Source organism: Xiphophorus maculatus, chromosome 21 (assembly GCF_002775205.1).
Source record: "Xiphophorus maculatus strain JP 163 A chromosome 21, X_maculatus-5.0-male, whole genome shotgun sequence".
NCBI lineage: Eukaryota > Metazoa > Chordata > Actinopteri > Cyprinodontiformes > Poeciliidae > Xiphophorus > Xiphophorus maculatus.
In genome coordinates, this window is record NC_036463.1 from 2,336,241 (window position 1) to 2,363,890 (window position 27,650).

At 37.5% G+C, this 27,650-nt stretch overlaps 1 protein-coding gene across 1 annotated transcript in view; it reads right to left on the reverse strand.

The window, feature by feature from the left end:
• LOC102225365 (cadherin-6-like) overlaps nucleotides 1-27,650 on the reverse strand; it is a 95,020-nt gene that overhangs the window by 46,634 nt on the left and 20,736 nt on the right. Inside the window, 1 exon segment of the mRNA XM_005803635.3 lies at nucleotides 10,029-10,398. Coding sequence (XP_005803692.3) covers nucleotides 10,029-10,256 — 228 coding nt within the window. The 5' untranslated portion in view covers nucleotides 10,257-10,398.

Sequence of the window (27,650 nt, forward strand, 5' to 3'; positions counted from 1 at the left end):
TCTGATTTGTAACGACAGTTAGAAAATGTAATGACTTTTTATTTTGTGTTTTTGTGATGTAAAGCCCTTTGAGCTGTCTCGTGGTTGAAATTTGATTAATTTAACTGATTGATTGATCCAGCAAAATGTCTTATGCGACAGGCCTAAACATGGGAGCTTGTTTTGGGTCAATAATTCCTTAATATGGATGAAAATAACCGGTTCCACTGGCAGATTATTTCACTTATAACATGGGAAAAATCTCTTGTTATAAGTGAATTAAACTACCATATTAACTAGCACTTTTTCATCAATATTATTGAATTAGTGACTTAAAATGAGCTCGTATAAGTCACTTGTAAGTTAGTTTTATGTTATTTGAAGTGGAATAAGAAATTTGCACTAAAACTGGACCAAAAATACTTGGTAGGATTTAATTTCCTTTGCAGTGCACTGCAGCGGGAGAATATTCTGCTTCCAAACACAGACTCGGTCGGCTGAAAACAATCCACTTCAACTTTATTATTTTCCTCCCTCTGTTATAGCTGCAATGTCCTTTTCTATGATTGTCTATCAAGCTGCCTATCTCTGCCTGCACGACTGTTCAGTTAATAACCATCGAGTCGTCTCCTTTGGGCTGAGATGCGAGGTAGACAGTGTTACACGCGCCGTGTCGGCTGTCATTTCTATGGAAACAGAGAGATCTTGAGGTTTTGAAGAGTTCCTCCTCATCCTCTGTGAAAGATATTACAAGACAGTTCAGAGGATCCAACTCCAATGCCTGCTGCTGTGACCCCGTCCCTCCCAGCTGCCCACCTTGCCGGTGAGAAAAAAGTACCGCTGGCCTTCTCCTCAAATTAAGAGGAGGAAGAAGAAAAGAAACTTATGTGGAAATCAATGTGGCAGCCCAATGTGCATTCACAATGGCCCTTTGATCAATTTATATTGAAAATACAATTAAACTGTCACAGGGGGAGAAAAGAAAGCCACATGTGCTTTCAGTGTGGTCACCAAAAGGTCCCGGCACATCAATAGCCTGCTTTTTCTCCTTTGCCCCCCAATGGTCCCAAATTGTTGTAAAAAAAGGCAGAGAACATGACGCTATATCCATTAGCACTGTGGGTCTTAGTCTTTTCAAGACAGAGAGACAGTAAAAAGAAAGCACCATCTCATTAGGTCACCGTGTCGATAATAAAACTTCCATTTTATAAGAAAGGAAAGTATGAGGAGAAGACTGCAGCTAACAGGTTGCTAGCATAAGTTAGCGCATCTTAGCTTAGAAAAATGAAATAAATAAACACAAACTAAGAGCGCATTAGTTTCCTTGGAGCATTATAGCTTAGAAAATATTCACTAATCAATGTTTTATTAGTTCACCTTAGAATAAAAAGTTTTCTAGCTAGCATATTTTCACAGTATTAGCTAGAAGCTGTTTAGGTTTGCTAACTGTGCAAAATCTAATATTGACGACGGCATATTTGGTGCAGTGGTAGATATAAAACAAAAAGGAGTAAATGAACAAGATTAGTTTCAGAAATTTTCTAGAAAGAAAATTGAGTCTGACAGGTTGAACATTTTCTAGAAAGATCTCAGAAATTTTCTCAAAAAATTTCCTAAAGTCAAAAACTTAGAAATGTTCATGTCTTTTCCAGTAAATTTCTGAGATTAAATCTCAAAATTTTTGAGTTTTTTTGCTACACTGCCCATAATTCGCTGTCGTAAATATTAGAGTAAAAAGTGAAACATGGAGAAAACTCAACAACTACTTAGCTTTACACGTTTAATGCATACTAACCTGGCACACAGTCCACTGGCTTACCAAATAAAAAGACTGAATCTAGTGAATGGCTAGCTTAGCTTTGTGTATATTAACTTAAGTAAAAAGAGGCTAGCAGCTAGTTAGCATACTTAAAGTTAGCACATTTTAGATTGAAGATAAAGAAAGTTCAATAAAACTACTTGCTGCTGGTTAGCTTTGCAAATTCTTAGCATATCTAACATTACAGTAAAAAGTTCATTGCGTAGCGTAATTTTACAGTATTACCTTAGAAATTAAGATAGGGAGAATTAAAGTTAGCTTTACTAACTTTGTAAAGTCTAATATTAGAGTAAAAAGTAAAATTCGGAAACAACTTTAAATGTTTAATGCATCCTAACTTGTCAAATTGCTAATTAGCTTAGCAAAGAAAGAAGGAAAAGCTAGTTAGCATATTTTAAGGTACAGTAAGAAAGGTCAATAATGCCACCTGATGCTGGCTAGCTTAGCATATTCTTAGCCTATGTTACTGCAGTAAAAATTGCATTCAGTAGCATAATTTTACAGAATTAGCTTAGAGGCTCAATAATTTCTTAATATTGAAGAGAAAGTGATATTTCCACTGGCAGATTACTTCACTTATAACAAGACAGTTTTCCTATGTGAAATATTATGTCATTTGTATTAGTACTTTTTTAAAATCAATATTCAAGAATTATTTACTTAAAATAAGCTCCTATATTCTGCTTTATAGTTACTTGAAAGTTAGTTTTGTCTTATTTCAAGTGTGCTAAGATATTTAATAGACTAAAGATTTTGTGTTTTTGCAGTGCAGGAATATATAATATTAATACTGTTTCTTTTTGTACTCATCTAAAGATGCAATTACCAAAACCACCCATAATTAAATAGGTGCTGATTCAACTTCTATAAGTAAAGTGACCATTTTTGGGGAATAAATGTTAATAATTTTATTTTATGTCAGAGGATTTGCTCGAGTTGTATCAATTAAAATTTATGTCACGAATCGTGAACCGTCGTTTTTTTTAGAGAATGCTTGGAGCATTTGCAACTGCAAACAGGTGATTACCTTCTGAGAAAATGAGAAGTATTATTTCCCCTGGTTTGCATTTCTTTCACAGCAAAAACATTCGTATCTCTTCCCACATGCTTCATCCTCCAGTCTGAAGAGGGCTGAAGAGTGAAGTGGTGCTCATCAGACATCTGTGCGTGAGAACTTATCAGGGAGCCGTCTTTGTTTGTGAAATTAATCAGCTCTGAGTGCAGCAAATGTTAGCGCAGGCTCGATCTGGCCACCATTTGTGCTTCACTCGAGTTCGGCCAAAAGAGATGGCACTGGAAACGGCCTGCTTAGGGCAATTAGCCAGTTAGCCTTTAAGGCCACGTGTCGAGAACTGGCTGCCTTTGTCGTAGCCAGATGGTAGCCTCAGACCGAGCACAAAAATAGCCCCCGTCGAATAACGACTGCTGACGTGGAAACAACTCCAGGTCGAAGGTGAAATGTCAGTTAGCACATATTTGTCTCCCCCAGGAGGTTTAGCATCTTTTGTTTTTGTGTCACGTCTAAATGTAGAAGCAGTTTGAGCGCGGTCCTGCACCAAAGCATATGCAAACTGCAGAAGGTCCTCCAGTCACACAAGGAGCTACAAGAGCTTTTGATGCAAATGAAGCGATCCCATCGCGATGCACGGGTCACGTTAAGCGGTTATGTTGCTTTAGTTTGAAGTTTCACAACATCAAAGTCTGAACAAAAGCAGCTGCTTAGCATTTGTGGGAAGCTGCATTTATTAAAGGTGCCCCATCACTCTTCCTTGAACAGGTTACAACAGAACGATGGTCTATACAAAACATTTTTTACACAAAATCATTCTTAGTCAGAATGAGCTGCTTATTTAAATCAGAATAAGCTGCTGCTGGTGCTGGCCACGCCCTCCAACTCAATGTTTACACTCCCACGTGAAAATGGCTGCAAACAGATGAGCAATTATACAACCGTACATCTTTGAAAAGAATTAGTAGAGCCTCCTGCACAACCAACAAGAATACAGGCAAGTGGTTTCTGGATGGTAAGTCAACAACAAAACACCTGTACTTTCCAGTAGCCATTGTAAAATCAGCCAACCAAACGAGCTGGAGCTAAGCTCGGGTTGCTAGGTAGCGAGCTGGGCTTGGCTGGGGTTGCTAGGTAACAGAGCAGTGTCCGTAGAATGTGACTCAACATTCAGAAAGTATTTAAAGCGGATTGTTTTCCATAACTTTTTGCCAAAAAATGACTGCGAGTCGTTTTTAGCACTTGGACTGTTCAGAAGCAGCAGAAACCCAAATGGACGAACGAACAAAAACAAACAAAATGTGAATTTTAAAGGAGTGATTCTCACTCCTTTAAAGAGAGAACCTCGAATCCAGAAGTGCTGTAGCTTTGCTCGAGTCTCGTTTTCCAGATATCATAAAACATTAACCTACTGGAAAAAAGAAGTCGGGTGTTTTTTTTTAAGCACTTGGACTGTTTTCAGAATCAGAAGAAACCTAAATGTAGGTTCAAACAAAGCAAAACCAATAATAAGAACTGAACTACAACCTAGAGGAGATTTGCCTACATCTACATAAACCTACCATCAACCTCTGTTTACATTTATCAGGCAAAACATCCTGTAATGAATTAGCTAAATACAACTCCACTTAGTTACTAGTTACTAATTGGATTTACGCAGACGCTGTTGGTTTTTGTCAGATAAAAAGTTACATCCACACTGTTGATCACACTGAAAAAACACAAAATCTTACCAGATATTTTGGTCTAGTTTATATGCAAATATCTTAGTGCACTTGAAATAAGACAAAACTAACTAATATAGTTTGTTTTATGCCCAAATTCTTTAATATTGATAGAAAAATTACGAGTTTCACAGGCAGATTAATCACTTCACTAAAACTTTTTCATGAAAATCAAGGAATTATTGACAAAAACAATCTCCTGTAAAATTACTTCTAAGTTAGTTTTGTCTTATTTCAAGCGTACCAAGATATTTGCACTAGAAACTAAACCAAAAATACTTGGTAAGATTTTGTTTTTGCAGTGTAGTAATTAAAATGAATGAAAATGGAATAAGTCCAAATTATAATATTAAAAAATGAAGAGTTAAAATAGATCGACAGAGTATTAGGGGAATACTAATAAAAAATAAAAAAGTAAAATTATGAGAATAAAGTCATAATATTAAGAGATCAAAGTTATAAAATTACATTTATGACTTTATTCTAACAGTTTTATTTTCTGTTTTCTTAGCATGGCCCTAATTCTCTGTCGTAAAAATGTTTATTTTTTGACAAAAAAGTCAAAAAAGTTTTGTAACTTAGTGAGATTTTATTAATTTGTCGTTGTTTTTTCACTACATTTCAGAGAAAATGCTAAACTTATTTTTTTTGTTCTTAATTGTCGTTTTTTTTTTTTTATTGTTCAGACACGTGTTAGCGGAAACCTCAAGCGAACCGTGAATAAACGCGCCTCAGAAAATTACCGGATGTGTTGCCGTTTCTCGCTCCACTCCCAAACTCCTCCTCGGACAGACGTCACCGTGGAAACCGCCCAGCTCAGAAACATATCGGCTAATCAACAATCACCGCCAGGGCGCCGCCGCCGCAGGGCGCCATGTTGCATCGCGTCGCAAACTCCTTGCCTCTCTGCAAGGTGAGCAGCTGATAATGAGGGACGCATGAACACAAAACAACAACAAAAATCACAAACAAGCCCCTTCCCTCAGGTTTCCTGAGTCACGCAGGACGGGGAGGCGCGCCGCGTCTGCGCTCATCAACCTCTCTTTGTCTTTCCTGTGAGTTGTAAGCGGTAGCTGCAGGCGGCTGTTTGCATGTTGCACCGGTGTTTGTTTGTTTGCATGCAGAGCGCAGCAGCTCTCTTTGCGAGGGACTGTGTAGAGCAGTCTACCCAGCAGGCCCAGAACCACTGGGGCCTATCAGAGGCTGTAAATACTTTATGAGATATGATAGTGCAGCACAAACACTCCTCAACCACAGGCCATTAACCGTTTTCAGTGGATATGTGCCCTTTGGTAAAGTAAGAAATAATGAAATAAACAAACACTCCCTTCCCCCGGTGACAGCGCAGCTCCTCTGAGAACGCCGCGCGGCTCGACTGCTAATGAGAGCCGTAGTTCGCTTCCTCTACTTCACCAAAATTAAATAAAGAAACTCATCAGCTAATAAAGCAAGATTACCAGCAACTAACTCCTAAAATTACTCAGAGTCTCTTTAAATCCTGTGGGCAGGGCCGTGTCTAGGTTCTCTTCTACGGGGGCCATGAAGGGGAACTGCAGTCTTAGATTGGATCAAAATTTGCACAACTAGTAACACTGGAAAACAGTTTTTGTCCAGTTTCCAGTGCAAATATCTTAGTACACTTGAAATAAGACAAAACAAGCTTACAAGTAACTTTTCAGAAATATGTAGGAGATTGATTTAGCTAAATAATCTCTTAATATTGATAACTGGAATTATAATTTTTTTCATCAATATTTATGTAATATAAGCTCCTAAATCTTCTGAAAAGTTGTAAGTTAGTTTTGTCTCATATTAAGAGTACTGAGATATTTGTACTTGAAACTAGACACAAATACTTGCAAGATTTTGTATTTTTTGCATTGCATCTATTTTCTTGTATTTTCTATTGTCACATTCTTATGAAATAAAAAAGAAACAATAATTTAAAAAAACAGAATAATTGCAGTTGTAAAAGGACAAAAGGAGCATTTCAAACTGCTCGATAAATTGTTCTGCAGGCTGAAGCCACGCCTCTTCCTGCAAGTCCTGATCGAATTGTCCAAATTCCTTCTTTCTTTCCCAACTGTCTTTGTTAAGATTGTTCAGAACAAGATTGAAATTTCATCTGTTAGCACTTCACAACTCTATAAAGAAACGGCAAAAAGGAGAGGCCGCAAACAACAAGAGGCAGGATGCTGTAATTCAAGTGTGGTTTCTTCATTCAGTCTAACTCAAAGTATCAAGAGCTGCCCTCTTGTTCATAATAACCTGCCATTGTGTTGTTTCCAGTTCATTTTTGGGCACAAACAAAGCCCGTTTTAGTCCCGCGCCGCGCTCCCCTCGTTGATGTGATGTCACTCATCGTGACAAAAGCCGTTTTCTTTTGTGCTTCTCCAGATTTTCCTCCCGGAAAGCGTCGGCCTCCCTCTACCTGAGGACGCAGATGCGCCCAAGTCGAAAGCCGCTCTCCCTCTTTAAGAGCTCCCCGCCCGTACTTCATCTGGCAATTAACGAACTGTAATTGCAATCAGAAAAGATGCAATCCTGCGGTAAAACTGGATACTGGAGCAGACAATGAGGGAAAGCATCCAGCTGCACGTACTCAGAGAAAAACGCAAGTGCCAGGGGTCTTGATTAAGTATGCGGCTGGAAGGTTGGTGCTTAAGTGGAGATGGCCTCTCAGGCCGCGGCCTCTGGCTCTCTAAATGTACACCACACTCTGATAATCCATTCTTCTTCTGCTATTAGTCGCTTTACGAGCTCAAAGGACGAGTGGCACATCAATCACCGGCCTCTAAAGACAAAGTGGTTTGATCAAGCTTTGTATTTACATTTGATCTCCACTCACTCAATTTCTTTTTTTTGTGGCTGTAATCCTTTTTGTCCAGGACTGAAAGTCAACCTTTAGCCGGGGAGGACGTATGTTGCAGAATCTCATTTGGTTGGATGACTCTATCCTCAGCAGAGACGCGATTGGAATGCAAAGCGCCAAGTCCATTCAACTCCCAGCACAAAACTGCCTTTCTTCCCCCCCGCTCCGTCTCCCTGACCTTGCCACAACGCTCCACAATCGCCTCAATTACAGTAGATTGGAAGAGGAGGCCGATAGCTTGACTTCCGCTCTGCTGCATGTAAAGCAAGCATTATATCGCCCAATTTCTTGTACACAACCCAAATCCCCCCCCCAAAGCTTCCCTGCCAATGATATCTGGGTCGACAGCGAGTTTTCATGAGGCCGGACCGGATAATACCTTCAGAGGAAGTTATTTTTGACTTGATGTGAGCAGAAATGACACGAAGCAAGCAGCCAGTGGAAAGCGACTTGGACAAGAAACGGCAAACAAAGCCTCAGGATGGATTGAAGGACTGAACGACAGCATCGCGTCACGTCAGCCACCAGAAGACGGGCCGATCCCTGAAGTCTCAGGCACAAAATGGAGCCTTCGTTTGGCAGAGACTCTCCTCGGTCGACTTGGTAAAGCTCATTTAGTAGACTTGGTTCAATCCGGGACTTAAAATAAGACAACATTTGTTACATTTTCAGCTGCTGCGGTTTCTCCTTCACGCTACATTGTGTTGAACCTGAAAAACCTGTTCCCTTCCTGGCCTGTGGGGGCGCTGCACCAAGAGCTACCGAAGGAAACAACATAAAAACCTCTAGAATAATATACTGAGCACAATGTAAACAAAAAAGGAGAAGAGTCAGATTTGAGCATTTGTAGAGTTTCTCTTTTCTTGGGTGAAAAACAACGAGCAATTTCTCCTGCTAATGCTAGGCTAGCACGTTTGTTTTGGTTATATTTACCCAGAATGCCCTGTGCTGTAGTCCACTTCCTGCTTTTGGAGTGGTTTTCGGTCTATTACGAGAAAGTGAAAATAGTACAAGAATAAAGTCTCAATATTACCAGAATGAAGTAGTAAATTTGTAGCAACTGCTACAGGAAAAGTAATTTTACCACTTCATTAAAATGAGAAAAATAAGAAAATAATTAACTTTTTAACACAACAGCATCAAATTATTATCAGTATCAGGACTTTGTGAATCTATTTTGAAGAAAGAAAGGCACGTTTTCTAGCATTGCTTCTTTATTCTGCTGATATTATGACTTTATTCTCTTAGTCTGGCCCTGATGATCATGTCTTACTCCTCTACACACAATATTGGGAATTTTCCTAAATTAATAGGAAAAAGTGCCGCATTTCCACATATTTATCGAATTACTCAGATAGTATTTCCTGAATTACCCAAAGTTAAAAGAAGAAATAGGTAGAAAAATGTCTCAGCTGAACCATATAGGACAAAAACCACAGACTATTACAGCCAATATGTTGCTTCTTTTTTGCATTTTGAAACTAAAACCAACAGTTGTAAATATGCAAACTGTTTCAAAGTTTAAAACGAAGCGCTTGCAGACGAAACGCGCTGCTGCAGCTGCTTTACTGACGGGAAGTTTGGCCTCCAACAAAAGAGCTGTCAGCTGAAATAATGGTATGGATTATAAAACTCCAGAAAGCAGTTCAACCGCGTGAGGCGAAAAAATCTTAGTTGTTCCCACTCAGCTGTGTCTGAAGTTTGGAGCCAACAAAAATAAAATACAAGAAATAAATAAAAGAGATTGTAGAAATATGGAGTAAGGAAGACGTCAAAGTGTTGAGGCACGTCCACATTAGCTGACACAACATAGAGTTAAAACCAGATATTTACATTCACTGAATAGAAGACAACACTGCAAAATACATTTCTGCAGAGTATTTTTGTGTAGTTTCTAGTGCAAATACTGTAGTTCACTTAAAATAAGACAAAAATAACTTTTAAGTAACTTTTCAGCCAGAAGTAACAGCTTTTCAAAGTCAATAATTTCTTAATATTGATGAAAAAAAATACTAATTCCACTAAGTGTAAAACATTTTTCCCATGTTTTAAGTGAAATAATCACTCAGCATGAAAATGGCTGCAAACAGATGCACAATTATACAAACGTACATCTTTGAAAAGCATTAGTAGAGCCTCCTGCACAGCCAACAAGAATGCAGCAGGTGATTTCTGGATGGTAGGTCAAGAACAGAACTCTCTTTTTTTCCAGCAGCCATTGTAAAGCACATACAGCAGTGAAACCAGCTGACCAAACATGCTGGGGCTCAGCTTTGGTTGCTAGGCAACAGCACAGTATACATGGAGTGTGACATAACAATCAGGAGATTTTTTTAAAGGCTTTAACAAAAACATGTAGGTATTGCCAAAAAAAAGGTTAGGTGGGTTTTTTAGATTGTTTTTGGTAGCATTAGAGAACGAATTAGAAGCATAAAAAAGTACAAAATTTAACATTTGCATAATCGGTCCACTTTAAAACATACAAATTTATATTTTACTTTTTAAATTAAGTTTAAAAATAGCAAAAAATAAATAAATAAAAAATTCACTTTATTTTTAAATACAAAATTAAATAAAAAATAAATTTAAAAAAAGCTGTGTTAAGGGAAACATGCAGAGATTTACCTTTCCCACGTACTGCATGTCTGTCCCAGTATACTCCTCCAGCAGAAAGAACTGGTTCCACATCCAGCCCCGTTTGGAGCGCCGGAGCGGGACTCCGTTGGCGTCCTGACCCGTCAGCCCTCTCCGCCCCCCTGTAGTCCTTCGCAGCGCCCTGAGGCTGCAGCCCGGACAGCTGAGCTGGACCACGGCCCACAGCATCATAAGAGCGCAGAGTCTCCTCCGATCCATAACCACAGCAGCAGCAAGCCTCAAACCGCCCCGCTGGTTCGCATCCACCGCTTCCTGGTCAGAGGATCAGCTCGCCTCTCATGCTGCGATCTGCTGAGGCAGGATGAGGCAGGACTCACGTTGGGCGGCAGTCAGTCAGCGCCTGGAACGAAAACACAGACAAACAGGCTGTTAACGCAAGACTGGGGAAGAAGCTTAAACTCAACTCTGATGGTTTTAAAGATGAAATTAAACAAAAATCAAGTTCAAAAGACCAAAATGTATCAGCTTTTCTTAAAAAATACAAAAGAGATTAAGTATTTTTGGTTAGTTTCTAGTGCAAATATCTAAGTACAATCACAATAAGAGGAAACTAACTTACAAGTAACTTTCCATCAACAAATAGAAGCTTGTTTTAAGTACAATAATTCCTTAAAACTGATGAAAAAGCATCAATTCTAGTGGCAGATTATGTCACAAAATGTCTTGTTCTGAGGTGAAAAATGCCCCAAACTCAATTTTACATTCATACATTCAATAGCTGCAGATAGATGCTCAATTATACAACTGTATGTTTTTGAAAACCATTAGTAGAGCCTCCTGCACAACCAACAAGAATGCAGCAAGTGGTTCTGCAAAACATTTGTCTTTTCCAGCAGCCATTATACAGCAGTAAAACTAGCTGACCAAACATGCTGGAGCTCAGTATGTGTTGCTAGATAACAGCACAATTCCTAATGGGAGGTTTTTGAAATGGCTCATTTTCCACATACCAAAAAACATGAACTTGTTGCCAAAAACGTTTTGACCTTAAATATCAAAATGTTTGAAATGTGAATTTTCATAATATTTTCTCTTTAAGGAATAACCAACTTAAAACCATGTCTTGCTGAAAACTTCCTCATAAGTTAGTTAGTTTAGTTGTATCTCAAGGGTGCTAAGATAAGAAACTAGACCAAACAAATTGGTAACATTTTGTGTTTTTCCACTGTGGATTTAGAACCTTAAAATTCTTCAGATTTTCTGTTTGCCACTGAAAAATCCCATGATTCCACATTTAGTGCGATCAATTCCAACAGTATTTCTCAAAGCATTTCCGTTATGTTCGGCCGTCTACTCTCTCTTTATTTATCATGAAATATTAAATATTTAACTCAAGGCTAAAGGAAACCTGGGACAGAAATGCTGAATCCCATCCAGAAGCTCCGTTATAGATCCAGGTTCTCTGTCAGCTAACTGACTGACGGCCGACTGAGAGCCGCATAACTGGATAAATATCAGATTAGACGTTTTTCCTGTCAGTAGTGTTGGACTTGCATCCTGTACAGCTGAATTAAACCCTGAACCCAAACCTTTTGCAGCGAACGGCTTGATGTGGAGCCCAGCGCTCCGTCTTTGTGCTTCTGACATGTTTCACCAACAGAATACAATAAAAACAACCAGAACTAATGCGGGTCTTTGTAAGATGATCTAAAGATGTAGATGCTTGAGACCAGACGGTAAATCCAGAACTAAAATATGCATTTCTAGGTAGCAATCCTGGTAGCAACTGAAGTAGCATCTGGCTGTTTTCACACTGTGATAGTCCTGTAGATTTGGTTTTATTTGGAAAAACTGCAGCATATATTGCATTTTTTTTTTTTCTCAGAAGAGTTTTTGCGGCGCTAGTGGCTCGTATTTTTTCCACAGTAGGCAGACAGCAAGGAGGGTGAGGAGAGGGGGGAAGATATGCGGTAAAGGTTGTCGGGACCGGGAGTCAAACCCGCAACGTTCGCGTCGAGGACTAAGGCCTCCAAACGTGGGGCGTGCTAACCCCCTGCACCACCACAGCACGCCCCCATATGTTGCATTATTAGCTGCTGTGGTTCTGTTTCTCACTGCACTGAGTCAAATGAACTAATTCAGAAACCTGTTCCCCTCCTCGCCTGTGGGGGAGCTGCACCAAGAACCACTGAAGGAAACGACATAAACCTCTGAAAACACTGAGTGTGACTTCCTTCTTTACAAAATGTAAACTGAAATAAAGTGATGTCAGATTTTAGTGGTTGGACGATTTTCCAAAGACTTGTGGTCCATTTCTCTCAGTAGTGCTAAATTCACGTGTTTGTTTTGGTTGTATTTACCCAGAATGCCCTGCACTGTAATCCACTTCCTGCTTTTGGAGCGGTCTCTGGTCCGCTTGGCGTTCACATTTGAACTGCACCAGAGTTCACTTCAACCGCACCAAACCGAGGTTTGTAGGCGGAACAGAGTTCGTACAAGTTCAGCTATTAGATTATTTCACTTACAACATGACATTTTCCTACAACAGAGATTTAGGGCCATACTAAAAAAAAAAAAAAGAATAAAACTTAAATTTATAAAATTAGGAGAAAAAAGTTGTATTAAAATAAAATAGAAAAAAATACAAAAATAAACGTGTATGGAAATAAAGTTAGAATGGTGAGATTAAAGTCTTCATATTATGACTTTATTTTGTAAAATAAACTTTACTTTATATTACAAAGTAAACAGTTTACTTGTTAATTTTAGAAGTAAATCTAAGAAAACGTAGATTTACTTACAATACTAGTGACTAGTGACTAGTAATACTAGTGATTAGTATTACTATTACCATGACTTCTAAAGGTAATATTGCTATTACTAGTAAAACTAGTAAAAATTACTATTCTTGTATAAGTTTATTCTCGTAATTTTTATTTTTGGTTTTTTGTTAGAGTGGCACTAACATTAAACTGAAATAATCTGCCTCTGGAACTAAAACTTTGTCATTAATATTAAAGAATTATTCATGTAATATCTTGCTAAAAAGTTACTCTTAAGTTAGGTTGTTTTATTTCAGGTGTACTAAAGTATTTGCAGTAGAAACTAGATGAAGATACTTGGTAATATTTTGTGTTTTTGCAGTGTAACTCTTTTCTTCTCCTCTCCTCTTCAGTCTGTCTGGCTCCGCTCCTGCATGCAGGTCAGGGTACTTAATTCATGTCCGGAGACATCCTTCCTACATGCCCAACACGGCGCGCCCGGACTGAACAGGCGCGATACGGCAGAGCGTTGGAAACACGTTGGAAACACGTTGGAAACGCTCCCCAGCCGACCCAATGATAACCCTCCTCCCAAACCACAGCGGAGGAACGCTGGCTGCCTGGAAACCGCCCAACGTCCAGGAATAACGGGAACAAAACAAAACCCATGGCCGCTCCCCCCCCTCCGTCCAGCATTATCCATCTTGTTCCACGTCCTTCTTCCACCTGCCAACAACTGGCCTCAAACAGTCATTACTTCCCTTATCTGCACAGGAATCCCACGGCTAACGCATCCAGTTGTGCAGCTTCTCAGTTTTATTTTTGGGCCATTCAGGATTTCCTCTGCAGAGCTGCAGCCCGCCGTGAAAACAGGGAACTAGTTACCAGGACAAACATGTTTTGTACAAGTCTGTATTTTAATGAAATTGCAGCAATTTGCATCATATCCTGATGAAGTGGCAACAGAGGCGACAAAGAGAAACCGCAGCAGCAGCAGCAGCAGAAATCCTTTAAAGAAAAACCATTTGCTGTTTTTCAGTTCTTCACTCGACCGCGATATTTACTCTACAATATGAGAAACACAGCTTTGATCACTGTAAAAACACAAAATATCACCAAGTATTTTAGTCTAGTTCCAACGCAAATATCTTAATTCATATGAATTGAGACAAAACTAAATTACAAGTAACTTTTCAATACTGATAAATACTTATTACATGGCGAAAATAAATATTAGGGTATAGAAAATAAAAATAAATTATTCTTGGAATTATTAAAGTGCAAAAATAAACAAGCACGCATAATAATACAAGAAAAAAGTCATATTTTGATTTCATTTTTGTTATTTCAACTATCTCTATTGTTTTACTTTTTCTTGCATAACTTTATTCTTGTATTTTTTGTACCTTATTCTTGTGGATTTTCAACTATTCTTATATGAATTTATTCTCATAATTTTTCAACTTCACTTAATTCTTTTTTACTTTATTCTCGTATTTCTTAGACTTTAATCTTATGTTATTTCAAATATTCTCTTACATTTTTATTTATGTAATTTTAAAACTTTATTCTTGCACTTTCGACTTTCTTTTTCTGCAACTTGGTTCTCATAATCTTATTTCATGTATTTATTCTTATTATGGCACTGATATCTCATTGGAGGAAAATATCTAAAGTGAAATAATCTGCCAGCAGAATTAATAATTTGTTGTTGTCCAAATGTTGACTTAGAACAAATTTCTATTTCCAGCTGAAAAGTTTCTTGCAATTTAGTTTTGTCTTATTTAAAGTGCACTAAGAAATTTGCACAGGAAACTAGACAAAGTATGTTTTTGCAGTGCGGTGCCGCTCGTCACATCTCCACAACAGTTTGTTCTCGTATCTAAAGAAATCTGTTAGCGCCGAGAAGAAAAACCAACAAGCAATCTCACACAGGACAACCGCTGAGATTTAAACTCGCAGACGCCTCGCCACGCCGACTGGGACGCTTTGTACCAACTTCTGTTCAGGGAGGGGGGAGGGGTTTGATGTCGGCGTCTTTGTAGGCCGTTAAACAAAACAAGCTGCATATTTCACCGCCGTGCCAGTCTGTCAAGCTGTTTACAGAGGTTCAAAACATAATGGAGAGTTTGATACACTTGAGCGTTTTCAGCTGTTATTATGGCTCTCGTTTGTTCCTCCAGCAGTGATTTTGAAAGACGTTTTGACTGTCTTTGTTTACTTCACACCCACAAGCCCCATCGCAGAGTTTACCAGGGGCGCAAAGTCCAACGGCACCTAAAGACGCTCGAGTCGGGTTGTTGTTTGTTTTTTTTTCTTCTGTTGCTACTCTAACACGCCCACTTAAAGCAGAGTGGACCTTCAGAAAAACTGCAACACGAGATAAAAAAGAGAGAATAAAAGAAACTCAGAACAGTCACTGGTGGCAGTGGGTTTAGTTTTCTTTTTGTAACCTTTATAGCAGCTGTGCTGTAGCATCTGACACGTGTTTTTCAGTGCTAAAGCACAGCTGCTAACTGATGGTATTGTGCAGCAAATCTTCCAAGTGAAGAGACAAACAAAAAAACAGAACAATGTATGCTCAAACCTCAGAGTTTTACCCCCCGACTCAATATCTTCATTCATGTAAAAATGGCTGCCAACGGATGTGGTATTATACAACCGTACATATTTGAAAAGCAGAAGTGGAACCTCCTGCCCAACCAACGAAAATGCAGCAAGTGATGTCTGGATGGTAAGTCAACAACAAAACTTTTTGTCTTTTCCAGCAGCCATTGTACAGTGAATACTGGGGTAAAACCAGCAGACCAAACATGCTGGCGCTCAGCGTGGGTTGCTAGGTAACGGCGCAGTGTTCGTAGAATGTGACTTAACATTTGGTAGGTTTACGAAACAGCATGTTTCCTGACACCAAAAAACATGAACTTATTACCAAAAAGAGTCTGGATTGATGTTTTTAAGCTCTTGGGGTGTTTTTAGAAGCAGTAGAAACCAAAATGGAAATACAGAAACACACAAAATGTGAATTTTGCATAATAGGTCTCCTTTTAAATGAGAACCTCGACAGACCAGTCAAATCGTGGCGAGGCGGACATTAACCACCGTCACAAGGTCTGATGCCTTCTTGATGAAGAAGTGGTAGTTCCACTAACAGAGTATTTCACTTATACTTTTTTTATTCAATATTGAGGAATTAGTTACTATTTATTGCTAAAAAGCTACATGTAAGTTAGCATTGTTTTATTTTAAATGTACTAAGATTTTTCCAGCTAGAAATTAGACAAGAAATACTTTTGTGTTTTTGCAGTGTAAAAGTTGCTGGTAGCATTTCTGATTCCCATCTCCGGCTCCTCTGCAGACTTTGCTAACTCCTGTTCCCGGCGCTTTGCCCTCCAGATGCAGAAACAGGAACTTCAGCATTCAGGTGCTTAAAGTCAGACCATCAGATGTAGTTACCGTGACAACGCTAACGGGGGGAGAGGAGCCGGTTTGAAGGAGAGTTAAAAGCGTCCCGTCAGAGCAGCGTCAGCAGCAGCGGCCCCATCCATTACCCGCCCTGTCTTCCACAGGCAGTTACGGCTCGGCCCGCTTTCCCCTGAGGAGGCAGATTGAAGCCGGGGTGAGGTCCGCTGCCTCTCTTTTCCCCCTGCGCTGCAGTTTAAAGCTCCTCCCTCATATGCATTATCGCTGCTTGCTGAAAGCCAGTCACTTTGCATGTGTCCTCTGCCTGAATCAGCACAGCCAGGGGAAAAAACACGAACTGCCAGGCCCATCCGGAGTGGAAAGTTAGTTATCGTTTTAGAAACATCTTTATTAGAGCCAATCAAACAAATAACCAGAAACAAGTAGGAAGATTAGCACTACTTCAACATGTTTTTACTGAAGTGAAAGTAAAAAGTAGCCGTCCAAAAGATTACTAAAAACGTATTTGGTAAAAATTCTATTAAATTACTGGGTAACTAATAAAATATCATTTAAAATAAAAAAAAAATTACATCATCAGATGGACCAGAATGACAAAAACTCATATAAGTAACCAAAAATAACAAAGAAAATGTTTCCAAATCAGTTTCTTTCAGTAAAAAATATTATGAAACTAACGGAAACTGCAGGTGTGTGTCTGTGTCTGGTAAATTTGTGGTTAAAACATGTTTGTTTTTCATTCAGTGGGTAGAAAATCCAGAGATTTTACTCAAGCAAGAGTAAAAATACTTCATAGTAAAATTACTCAAGTAAAAGAAAAAATACTCCTAAAAGTACATTTTCTCTAAAAAAGTCACTCAAGTAAATTAAGTAGTTACCACCTAACTCTCCAAATTACAATATATAATTATTGTTGCTGCAAAAAACACAAACAAAATCTTACCAAGTATTTTTGATCAAGTGTCTAGTGCAAATGAAATAAAACAAAACTAAGTTATAAGTAACTTTTCAGCAAGAAATATGATTTTATTTTAAATCAATAATTTTTTAATATTAAGGAATTATTGACAAAAAAAACTACTATATCTTGTCAAAAAACTACGTGTAATTTAGTTTTGTGTTATTTCAATTGTACTAAGATATTTGCACTAAAAACTACTTTGTAAGATTCTGATTTTTGTAGTGTTCACACTGGAACTGGAAGACAATTTATATATAAAAAACAACAAACAAGCAACAAATAAAATTAATTATGAAGTCTCTGTAAACAAAACTGACCTTCAAAATAAGAGCCAGTTGAGACCAAAACACCAAACTGAGCACTTTTATCATCCAGTTTTCTTACTTCTATGCTAGTTTTTCTCATCTTTAGTTCTTATTTAAAACTAGACCAAAATACTCGGTAAGATTTGTGCTTTTGCAGAGTGTGTGTCATTTTTCCGCCAGTATTTTAAACCTAATCATGTTTTTTTTTAGCTCCACTTCTTCCGGGTTCTGCTCTGGTCCCACAAACTAAACGTTGACATTTTGTATTTAATTTTGTCAAGCTTTATAAAAAGCACCATGTCTTTAACTCAGAGGGATACTGAGGGACAGGAAGATGTAAAAGGAAAAAGCAGAATTTATTGCTAGAGAATAGTTGAGGATACCAGATATAGCAGCAAATGGAACAAGGTTGCAGCTTTTTACCCAAATTTTCTGGATGGATTCTCCACTTTTGGCTCTTTTTTCCTCCTCCAGCTCCCAGCACACTCGACTTTATGAATTTAGTTAATTGACGCTGCTGAGCAGCGTGTGGGACTCTGAGCTATTGATTTGCTGTAGGGCTGGTTGGAAATACCAGCCGGTCTCTGGGGCCGACCCAGGAAGCTTTCCACCGCCGGTCCCTCCGCTCCGCTCCGCCGGCCCGGTTCTTTTCCCACAGACTTCTTCATAATGTCACAGTGGAAAAGCCGAGGCTGCTCGGCGAGGAGACGTCGACCTTTGACCGCAGATGTAAAAACGGCCGAAAGCGACAGAAAGCGACGACGTACGGCGAGTCAGCTGAAGCTTTCGTTCTGCAACGTCACAAAATGTCGGAGCCGGTTAAGAGCGAGCGCCATGTTTGCTGGTGGCCGAGAAAAAAAACGTTTCTGCTTCACGTTGGTGAGCAGAAGAAGCTGGCAGAGGATTTTCTTTTGACTCAAATGGAGACGATGCAATTTATCAGGAAGGATAAAGATCAAAAAACTGCAAAAACGCAAACCTTGACAAGTAATTTTGGTCTAGTTTTTAAAACATTTGAAATAAGACAAAATTAACTTTTCAGCAAGAAATGGGAGTTTCATTTAAGATTGATTAAAAAATACTATTTACAATAATCACAATAAGCAATAAATCAATTAATCGCAGGACAAATTAAAACAAATTTTATGATTTCTGTTTGCATAATTTATTGTTTTTTTCTCTTTCTACCAAAAACTGGATGATAAAACTCTTCAGTCTGGCGCTTTAGCCTCAACTAGGACCATTTTATTTACGCAGACTTCATAATTCATTTGATTTGTTTTCTGTTGTTTTGTTTGTTTATTTAAAATATCTTCTGGTTCCAGTGTTAAATGTTCATCGGAATTTAAAGTTTACTGATCTTTCAGAGTGTGTTCTTGCATTATTATGCCATTATTACCCTTTATTACTTGAAAATAATCTCAAAACCACAATATTATGGTTTATTGAGATAACTTCTGGGACAAGTTATCGTCCAGCAAAACATATTGTGACTGACTTAGGGATTAGTGAAATAATCTGCCAGACAGTTCAACTTAAAATATGAGAAAAATGTCTTACAACGAGAAAAACGCCCCCAATTCAACGTTTACACTCACATGTGAAAATGGCTGCAAACAGATGAGCAATTATACAACCCTACATGTCTGAAAAGCATAAGTGGAGCTTCCTGCACAGCCAACTATAAAGCAGCAAGTGGTTTCTGGATGGTAAGTCAACAACAAAACACTCATCTTTTCCAGCAGCCATTGTACAGCGCATAGAGTGGTAACACCAGCTGAATAAACGTGCTCGACCTAGGCTTCGGTTGCTAGGTAACTGGACGGAACTCTGCTGAGGTTGCCAGGACAACTAACGATTAATCACTTATTAAATGAGTTAAAGTTATTAATCATGATTAATCCGATTAATAGTTTCAGCCCTACGTCAGTGTATTAATGTATTTGCGTAAAAGGAAGTTTTTCATGTTGTTTCCTTTAGTGGGGGCTCTTGCTGCAGCGCCCCCACAGGCCAGGAGGGGAACAGGTTTTTAAATTAGCTTGGTTTGTGTGACAGCAAAACTGCAGCCACTGAAAATGTTAGAAATGTTGCAGTTTTTGTCCCACAATGAAAACGAATCCACAGGACCATTAAATGGGAAAATATCCTTTTGTATTATTTATTTTTAAACATAATTTTGTTCAAACCTCAACACCAAATACAAGAAAACATATCCAAACACAAAAATACAAATAAAATGGTGGTTCTGTAACATTTTCCTCCAGCAGATATGGATTAAAAATATAAGTATCTCAACATAAAATTACTAATATTAAATTACGAGTTCTTCGCTGGACTGAGGTGAAGGATGTTTTTTATATATGTGTATAGTAAAGGCTGCAGTAAATTTTGTATTTTTTAAATAAAATTGTATCTTTCATTCTTAATGATTAACCTAAATTTGACTAAACTATATTTCCTTTATTTCTAATTCCTTTTGTTGTTTCTTTTCTTTTAATGTAGCTTATCTGTGTTTTTTAACTTTTCAGATGTATATTTAAGTTCTTTATTTTATGTGAATTTTCTTTCAACTGTTTTCCCCATTTTAAATATATTTTTGAAACTTTTTTTACAGTTAAATTTTTAATTCTTACAAGATTGTTTTTTGCAACTTTTTATATTATTCTTTATAAAAAAAAATTTCATCAATGTTGCCTTAGAGCCCAATGATGTTTCTCCGTTAACTGTAGTTTGAATGAAAGTCAAAGATAAAATTAATCCAACTTTTTAGACATTTTTCCACATTTAATATGAATATAATAATTTGGAAACAACTTAAAAATTATCTGTACAGTTTCATTAAACGCCTCTGATATGCATATTTGTGTTTCTCCATGTCGAACAGCGATTTTCCATGACCAGGATTTGTTTTACGCGCGAAACAAAGAGTGACGAGCGTTTTGAAGAGTCTGGATCCAAACCGCCTCTGTAACCATGACGATCCCGTTGAAACGGAGAGGATGGCGTCTTCCTCGTCTCCAAGTGGCTCCAGGCGAGTTTTTTAAAAACAGCCTCAGGTCTCATCTTCCCGCGCCGGCGTCATAATGAAGGTGTGTAATAGAACATGACACCATAATTATATTCTCTCAGTTAAGAGCCAGTGTTTACAACCAGACGAGGCTGCCTGTGTTTTCTCCCTCTTTGTCTCGCCGTCGCTACATATCATGTGCCGTTTGATTGCATAAAAAAAAAAAGCTTGATGAAAAATTGAAAGAAAAAAAAAAGTAAATTACTTTAAATTGCCTGTCACAGATTGTGTAGAGTTGGCACGGAGCAATAAGACTCATGCAATGCGGAGATTAATGTGTCTGCTGCCAGTTTCTGAATGAGTCCTGGCTGGAAAACAAAATGGATAACGTCTCGGAATCAGAGCGGTTATTTATTAAATGTATCTATCGGTCGCATCGAACCGCGACGCGTCAGGATAGAGACGGGGACGATACGCCGCGCACAAATGCGTTCGTCAATACATATTGGATCTGGCCGGCTAATGGCCTTCCTGCTGCAGGTCTGAATGAAACTGCACTGCAAAAACACAACGGGAGGATAAAAACGACTATGTGTTAGGAGAGAAAAACGGGAGTACATTCATGCCTAAAACATTTAGAACTTTGGGATTAAATTTTAGTTTGAAAAGTTGAACATTTGCTGGATTTTTTTATTTTTTAGATTAATTTACAATTTTCTAGAATAAATTTGAAAGTTTTAAAAGTAAAAAATGCTTCCAGAAAAAATTTGAAATTTTGAGATTAATCTCAGAAAGTTTCTAGAAAAAACTTGGAAACTTCTGAGTTTGAAATGTCAAAAATTCACTAGAAGAATCTCAGAAATTTTTAGATTTCAGAAATTTTCTAGAAAAAAAGAGAGAAAATTTCACATTTAAAAGTAAAAAACAAAATTCCAGAAATCTTGAGATTAATCTAAAAAGAATTCTTAGTTTGAAAAGTCCCCAAATTTGTTAGAAAAATCTCACATTTTTAGAATAATCTACGAATTTTTCTAGAACAAATTTGGAAATTTTAGAATTTTAGAAATGTTCTTAAAGTCAAAACATCTTTGAATTGAAACTTTTCCAGAAAATTTCTGAAATTTATCTGAAAATTTCAAATTTTTTTCTAGCAAAATTTACATAAGAGTTTCAAAAGTCGGAAACTTTTCACTTTTCAGTCAACACGTTGTGTTGTTGCCATCGATAGAAATTTAAACATCATCTCTCTTCTGCTTTTGCATTGTTTTTCAGACTTGCAAGTTGTTTTTCTTTTTTGATTTGTATAAAGAAAGGCTAAAAATACCAGAAAAATAAACAAAAATATAAACTCTTTCATCAATATTAAGGAATTACTAACTTTAAAAAGCTCCTATATCTTACAGAAATCTTACTTTTTACGTTTTATTTCAGGTGTACTAAGATATTTTCAGAAGAAACTAGACAAAAAGTATTTTGTAGAATTGTATATTTTTGCAGTTGTTCCACAATTTATTACTGTATAATGTTTTTTATGCTGTAAAGCACTTTGAACTGCATTGTTACACTGCAAAAACACAAAATAACATGGGAAAAATGTCTTGTTAAAAATAAAAACGTAATCTAACAGTAGAACTAGAACATTTTCATCAATATTAGGGAATTATTTACTTAAAAACAAGCTCTTACTTCTTGCTGAAAGGTTGTTTGTAAGTTATTTTAATGCTAGTTCAACAGTACCAAGATATTAGCACTAGAAACTAAAAAAATATGTGATAAGATGTTGTGTTTTGCAGTGTGTGTGTCATTCCCACCAGTATTTTAATCCTAATCAGGTTTTTTTAGCTTCACTTCTCTCAGGTTCTGCTCCGGTCCCACACCGCCAAGCGAACCCCCCGCTAACGAGCAACACGGCAAAAAGCGCCCCGGCGCGCCTGTTGAGCCGGAGACTTCCACAGCAACCCGCAGAAACCCCCCTGGGTGCAATTAAAAGTGAGAAAGGAGAATGTCAGCCAGGGGTCGAGCGAGGGAAGAGACGGGGGAGGAAGTGAAGCCACAGGTAACATCGCAATCCGCAGAGGAGGCCCTTAAAGGCGGCTAACGTCCGGAGGAGTCTGCAGCAGGTTGCTCGTCCCGCCGGTTTGATTCCGACTCCGTGTCGTTTCATGCAGCTCCGACCCAAATCCGGGGCTTCCCATTTGTCTCGTTGCCCATGTGGGTTAGTGGTTCACAACGCGGCTCCCTGCTGAATACCGCCCAAAACTCAGCAGCTGGATGAACTTTTGCTCCACAAATCTAACAGGAATCTGTGCAAAAACTGGATCAGAAGCTAATAAAATATAAAAATATACCTAAAGGGTTTCCTTTTCTGGGAACACATTTTGCTGGGCGATAAATTGTACCAGAAGTTGTTGCTATAAACGATAATATTGTTGTTTTGAGACAATTTTCAGGTAATATAATGATAATAATGGCACAATGATGCAAGAACACGCAATCATAGACCAATAAACTTTATTTTCTAACAAACATTTTATTGCAAGAACTTTGGCCTATTTTTATTAAAATGTTTAGTTTCCTTTAAAAAAAAAAGCAACAAAAATGTTTGTTTGAATTTTTAAGACATATTTTTTTACAATGGCCGACAGGTGTGTGACACAAACTCCAAAACACACAAACGCAAAAACAAGTGCAAACAAAAAATGCTGCAATCACAAGAAAAAGGAGCAAAAAACTGCAAAGTTGCTCCACAAAACGGAAGTGCTGCTCCAGACCACTAGGGGGAGTCAAGCAAAGAACAAATCATATCAGATCCTCAGTAAAATCAGGAAGTGCAAGCATTGAATACAGGTTAATTTGTCACAAAAAAATGTTTTTAAGTGAGAAAATAAAACTCACAGCTTCATATATCCTAACGATATGAAGTATTTTGATACATGTTTCAAAATATAATATTCTTCCCTGGAGATTTTGATACTCCTGATGTTATCATTAGTATTTCCTAAACTTTGCCACTGTTCCCACTGCCGCCAATACAAATTACTTATATTTTCTTCCTTGGAAGTTTTTAGTCTGAAAATTTGTAGTAAGAAAAATATTTGAAGATATTTGTAAAGGAAACACTGTTAATGCTGGTCAGAACTGGAGCAAAGTTGTTTCTTATTACAGCTTTTACCACAACAGACGATCTGGAGACAAACAACGCTTTTAAAATCCTGAGCTGGGTGTCAGTTTATTAGGTCTCATCCCTGTTATCAACTTTTGGCTGCTTTATTACCATCCTTGGATTCAGATTCTTTTTCTCAATTTCTGACATAAAATGACTCATCGTGTGAACAATCTTATTCAGGTGTGATTTTAGTTGCTTTTCTGATTCAATGGAAACAGCAATCGCAAAATTTAGTTTTTTCATCATGTTCACAAAGTTTTGCACTCATTTTTAATTGGAAAAGCAGTTAAAGCTGGTCAGGACAGAAGCAAAACTAATAAGATCATTGAATACAGCCAGAATGATAGAGTTTCTGGTGACAGGCTGCGCTTTTAAATCCCTGGACTGGGTGTCATTATACTAGATCTTCAAATTACTGCTCGTATCACTGTTAAGCAACTTTTGGCTAATTTCTTAGCTTTCTTTGTTCTAATTTGTTACCTTTCACTTTCCTTTTCACAATTTAAATAATTCTGCCAGTACACAGATAAGGTAAATTATGATTTATGCCCTTTGACCTTTGTCTGTCTTAGCTTAAAGGCGACACATTATTAACAGGTTTGCTGATGTACTTACATCTCATTCTGAAAAACGTTATGTATCGTGCTAAAATAACCAAACGCAGGATATTTATCCGCCTGTTTGGTGCATCATGAAGAAAACCCGTTTTTCTTTGTTGTTGTTTCTCCAAAATATGCCTTCAAAACTGATCAATACATTAATATTGATCTTTTGTTTTGCTGTGTCTAGACACAGCGTCGTATTGTGTTGGAAATGACTTCCCCCCCAAGTAAACAAAAGGGACTTCACTGAAAATATAACAAAATTCAGCGAAAACAAGCCTCATCATCATCATAAAACTCTGAAAGTCTGTGATGAAATTGGAACGGATCGGAGGAAAAACACCAGAGGATTCTTAGTCCAAATTAGGATTCAACGCAACAACACTGGAATTTAGTTACTGGTGCAACAAGTCCCCCTTCTCTGCTTCTAAATTACACATTAAGATTCCCAGAAAGACACGAACACCGAAATGATTCCAGTTAACGGATGTTATTGCATGTTCAGGCACAAACGAATACCGCACCTGAGGACAGAAGGAGGAATAATTTGAATTGTTTTTTGTTAAAACTGTAGCAAAACAACAACGAGGGACAAACCAAAAGCTACTTTAAACATGCTAACGGGTAAGCACGCAGAATCTGGAGTAATTTTTACCATCATGGGAATAAAATGAGGTTCTACAGTTAGCAACGTGAGCCGACAGCTTGGAAAAAAAACACCTTTAGCAACAATTATTCTCAGCAGTTGTTTCTGTTTCAGTTTCTCACAACATTAAGGAGGAATATTATTCCAATCCTACTCCAAACAAGCCGATTTCATCACAAATCTAAAATATTACCAAGGATTTGTGGTTTAGTTTCTAGTGCAAATGTCTTAGTACACTAGAAATAAGAGAAAAGTAACTTAAAAGTAACTTTTCAGCAAGATACACGACTTTGTTTTAAGTCAGTAATTCCTTAACATTGATGAAAAGTACAAGCAGATCATTTTTGTTAAAATATTACATTTTTAAGGACTTTTCAATTCAATATTAAGGAATTATTGACCAAAAACAAATTCGTACTACTTCCTAAAAATGTACTTTTAAGTTACTTTTGTCTTATTTCATTAAATACTAAGATATTTGCAGATTAAAAATATTTGTAAAGTGGATAAAGATGGCATTTATTAAGATTTGCACTGCAAAAACGCAAAATTTTACCAAGCATTTCGGTCTAGTTTCTATTGCAAATATCATAGTACACTTTAAATAAGATAAAACTAACTTACAAATAACTCTTCAAAAAATAAATATGAGTCAATAATTCCTTATAGTGATGAATAAATATTAGTTTCATTGGCAGATTATTTCACTTAGGACAATTTTGTTGTTTTAAGCAAAATTATCTGCCACTTTTTCATCAGTTATTATGAAATTCTTGACTTTAAACAAACTCATATTTCCTTCTAAAAAAATACTTATAAGTTAGTTTAGTCTTTTTAAAGTGTACTAAGATATTTGCTCTAGTAATTGGACCAAAATGATTTGATAAGATGCTGTATTTTTGCACTGAAGTCCATAAATCCCAGTTTCTCTCCATCCATTTGGATCAACAACTTTGTCCCGGATTAAACCGCCTCCTGGGAATCCTGCAGGACGGAAACACGAGCCTGTCCCTTTAAACAGACGACGGTATTCCAATAAATTATCTCATACTGTCCCTGTCAGATGTCCTGCTCCAGAGCTCACTGCAAACACATTAGCTCGCCTCGCTGCCCAAATGCATAGCAAATAACCCATATAAATCACACAATCTAGGCCAAGTCAATGGGAGCCATTTTGCCTGTTTTCTAGTTATTTCCTCAGCAGGGCTTGCATCACTCAGCTCTTACAGCCATCGACGGAGTGGCCTACTTTAGGAGCCGCAGAGGGTTCCTGAAGTAACCATTCCTCTTGCGCGCTTGATTTTATGTCTGCTCAGTCTGGACTAAATTGCAGGCTGCCAGCTTTCTGCTCTCAGCTCTGTCTTCACGGTTTCCCCTCGCCTTCTCCCGGCTGTCAGTTTGACAAAAACAAAGATGGGGCCTCTATAAGCTCCGGTGTTTACAAGGGAGTAACAGGCCAGGTGAAGAGGAGGCTCTTAGCTCATTTTGAAAAAAGGCCTCCCTCAATCCGCTCTAGTGCCGAAGCAGAAGTGCTTCTCTACATTAAAACAACAGAATTCAATGGATTTTATTGAGATGAGACCAAAAATCTTTACATTTTTTAGAAGAGCTACGAAGACGTTATTGTTCCACCAGCACAACAAGAAGCAATTTTTACATTCAGAAGCCAAAAAGCTAAATAACTTTTCATTTTCCTCAATATTTATTTAAAAACATTAACAACGCTTTATGGGACTCTTATCTATGTAGATAAACATAATATTTAAGCTAACATTAGCATTTTAGCTAATTTTGTTTTAAAAGTTAAAAGTTAACTTGTTAAATAAATTTAGTTAATGTTACCCAAGTAAATGTTAACCTAAGCCTACATTAACTTAAGATTAATGTAGCTGCCATTGCTACTGTTGTTGATACCAAAATCAATTAATCATGCTAGGAACATAATGACAGCAATTAAGCTAACATTACCTTTTTTAGATAATTTTATCTTAAAAGTTGAAGTTGACTTGCTAAATGTTTCCCAAATTAGTGTTTCCCTACATTAACTTAATGTCAATGTTGCTGCAGTAATGCTATCATTATGCTAGAGCATAATAGCATTTAAGTTAACATTACCTTTTAAGCTAATTTTGTGTTAAACGTTAAAGTTAACTTGCTAAATGGATTATATTAATGCTACCTAACATGCTAGCATGAACCAACCAAAAAGCATTGTAGCTAACATTAACGTTTTAAGCTAATGTATAAAAAGATAAAGACTGCTCCCTGAAAGGATTAAGTTAATGTAACCCAGCATGTCAGTGTAAAGCCAACATGATAATAATGGTTATTAAGCTAACATGAGTTTTTGGGGCTAATTAAAGGTGACTCAGTGAATGGATTAAGTTCATATTACCAACCATGTTGGCATAAAGAAATATAATGGCAGCTAATTTGAGCTAATTCTATCTTAAAAGCTAAAGATGACATGCTAAACGAATTAAGTTAATATTACCCAACATGCTAGCAACAACAAACATAATGACAGTAATAAAGCTAACATTACCTTTTTATCTAATTTTGTCGTAAAAGCTCAAGTCGACATACAGAATGGATTAAGTTAATGTTACCCTCCATCTGATTGGCTGATGTAGTTCTAGCTTTGCGCTACACTGCCCCCTACAGGTTTGGAGTGTTTAAACCAACTCTTAGTGGCCAATTTATGCAGGTTCATGTTGAAAAGTTTTCTGAAACCGATCCTGCGTGTAAGACGTTATACTTTTTAAACAATTTACCTCACC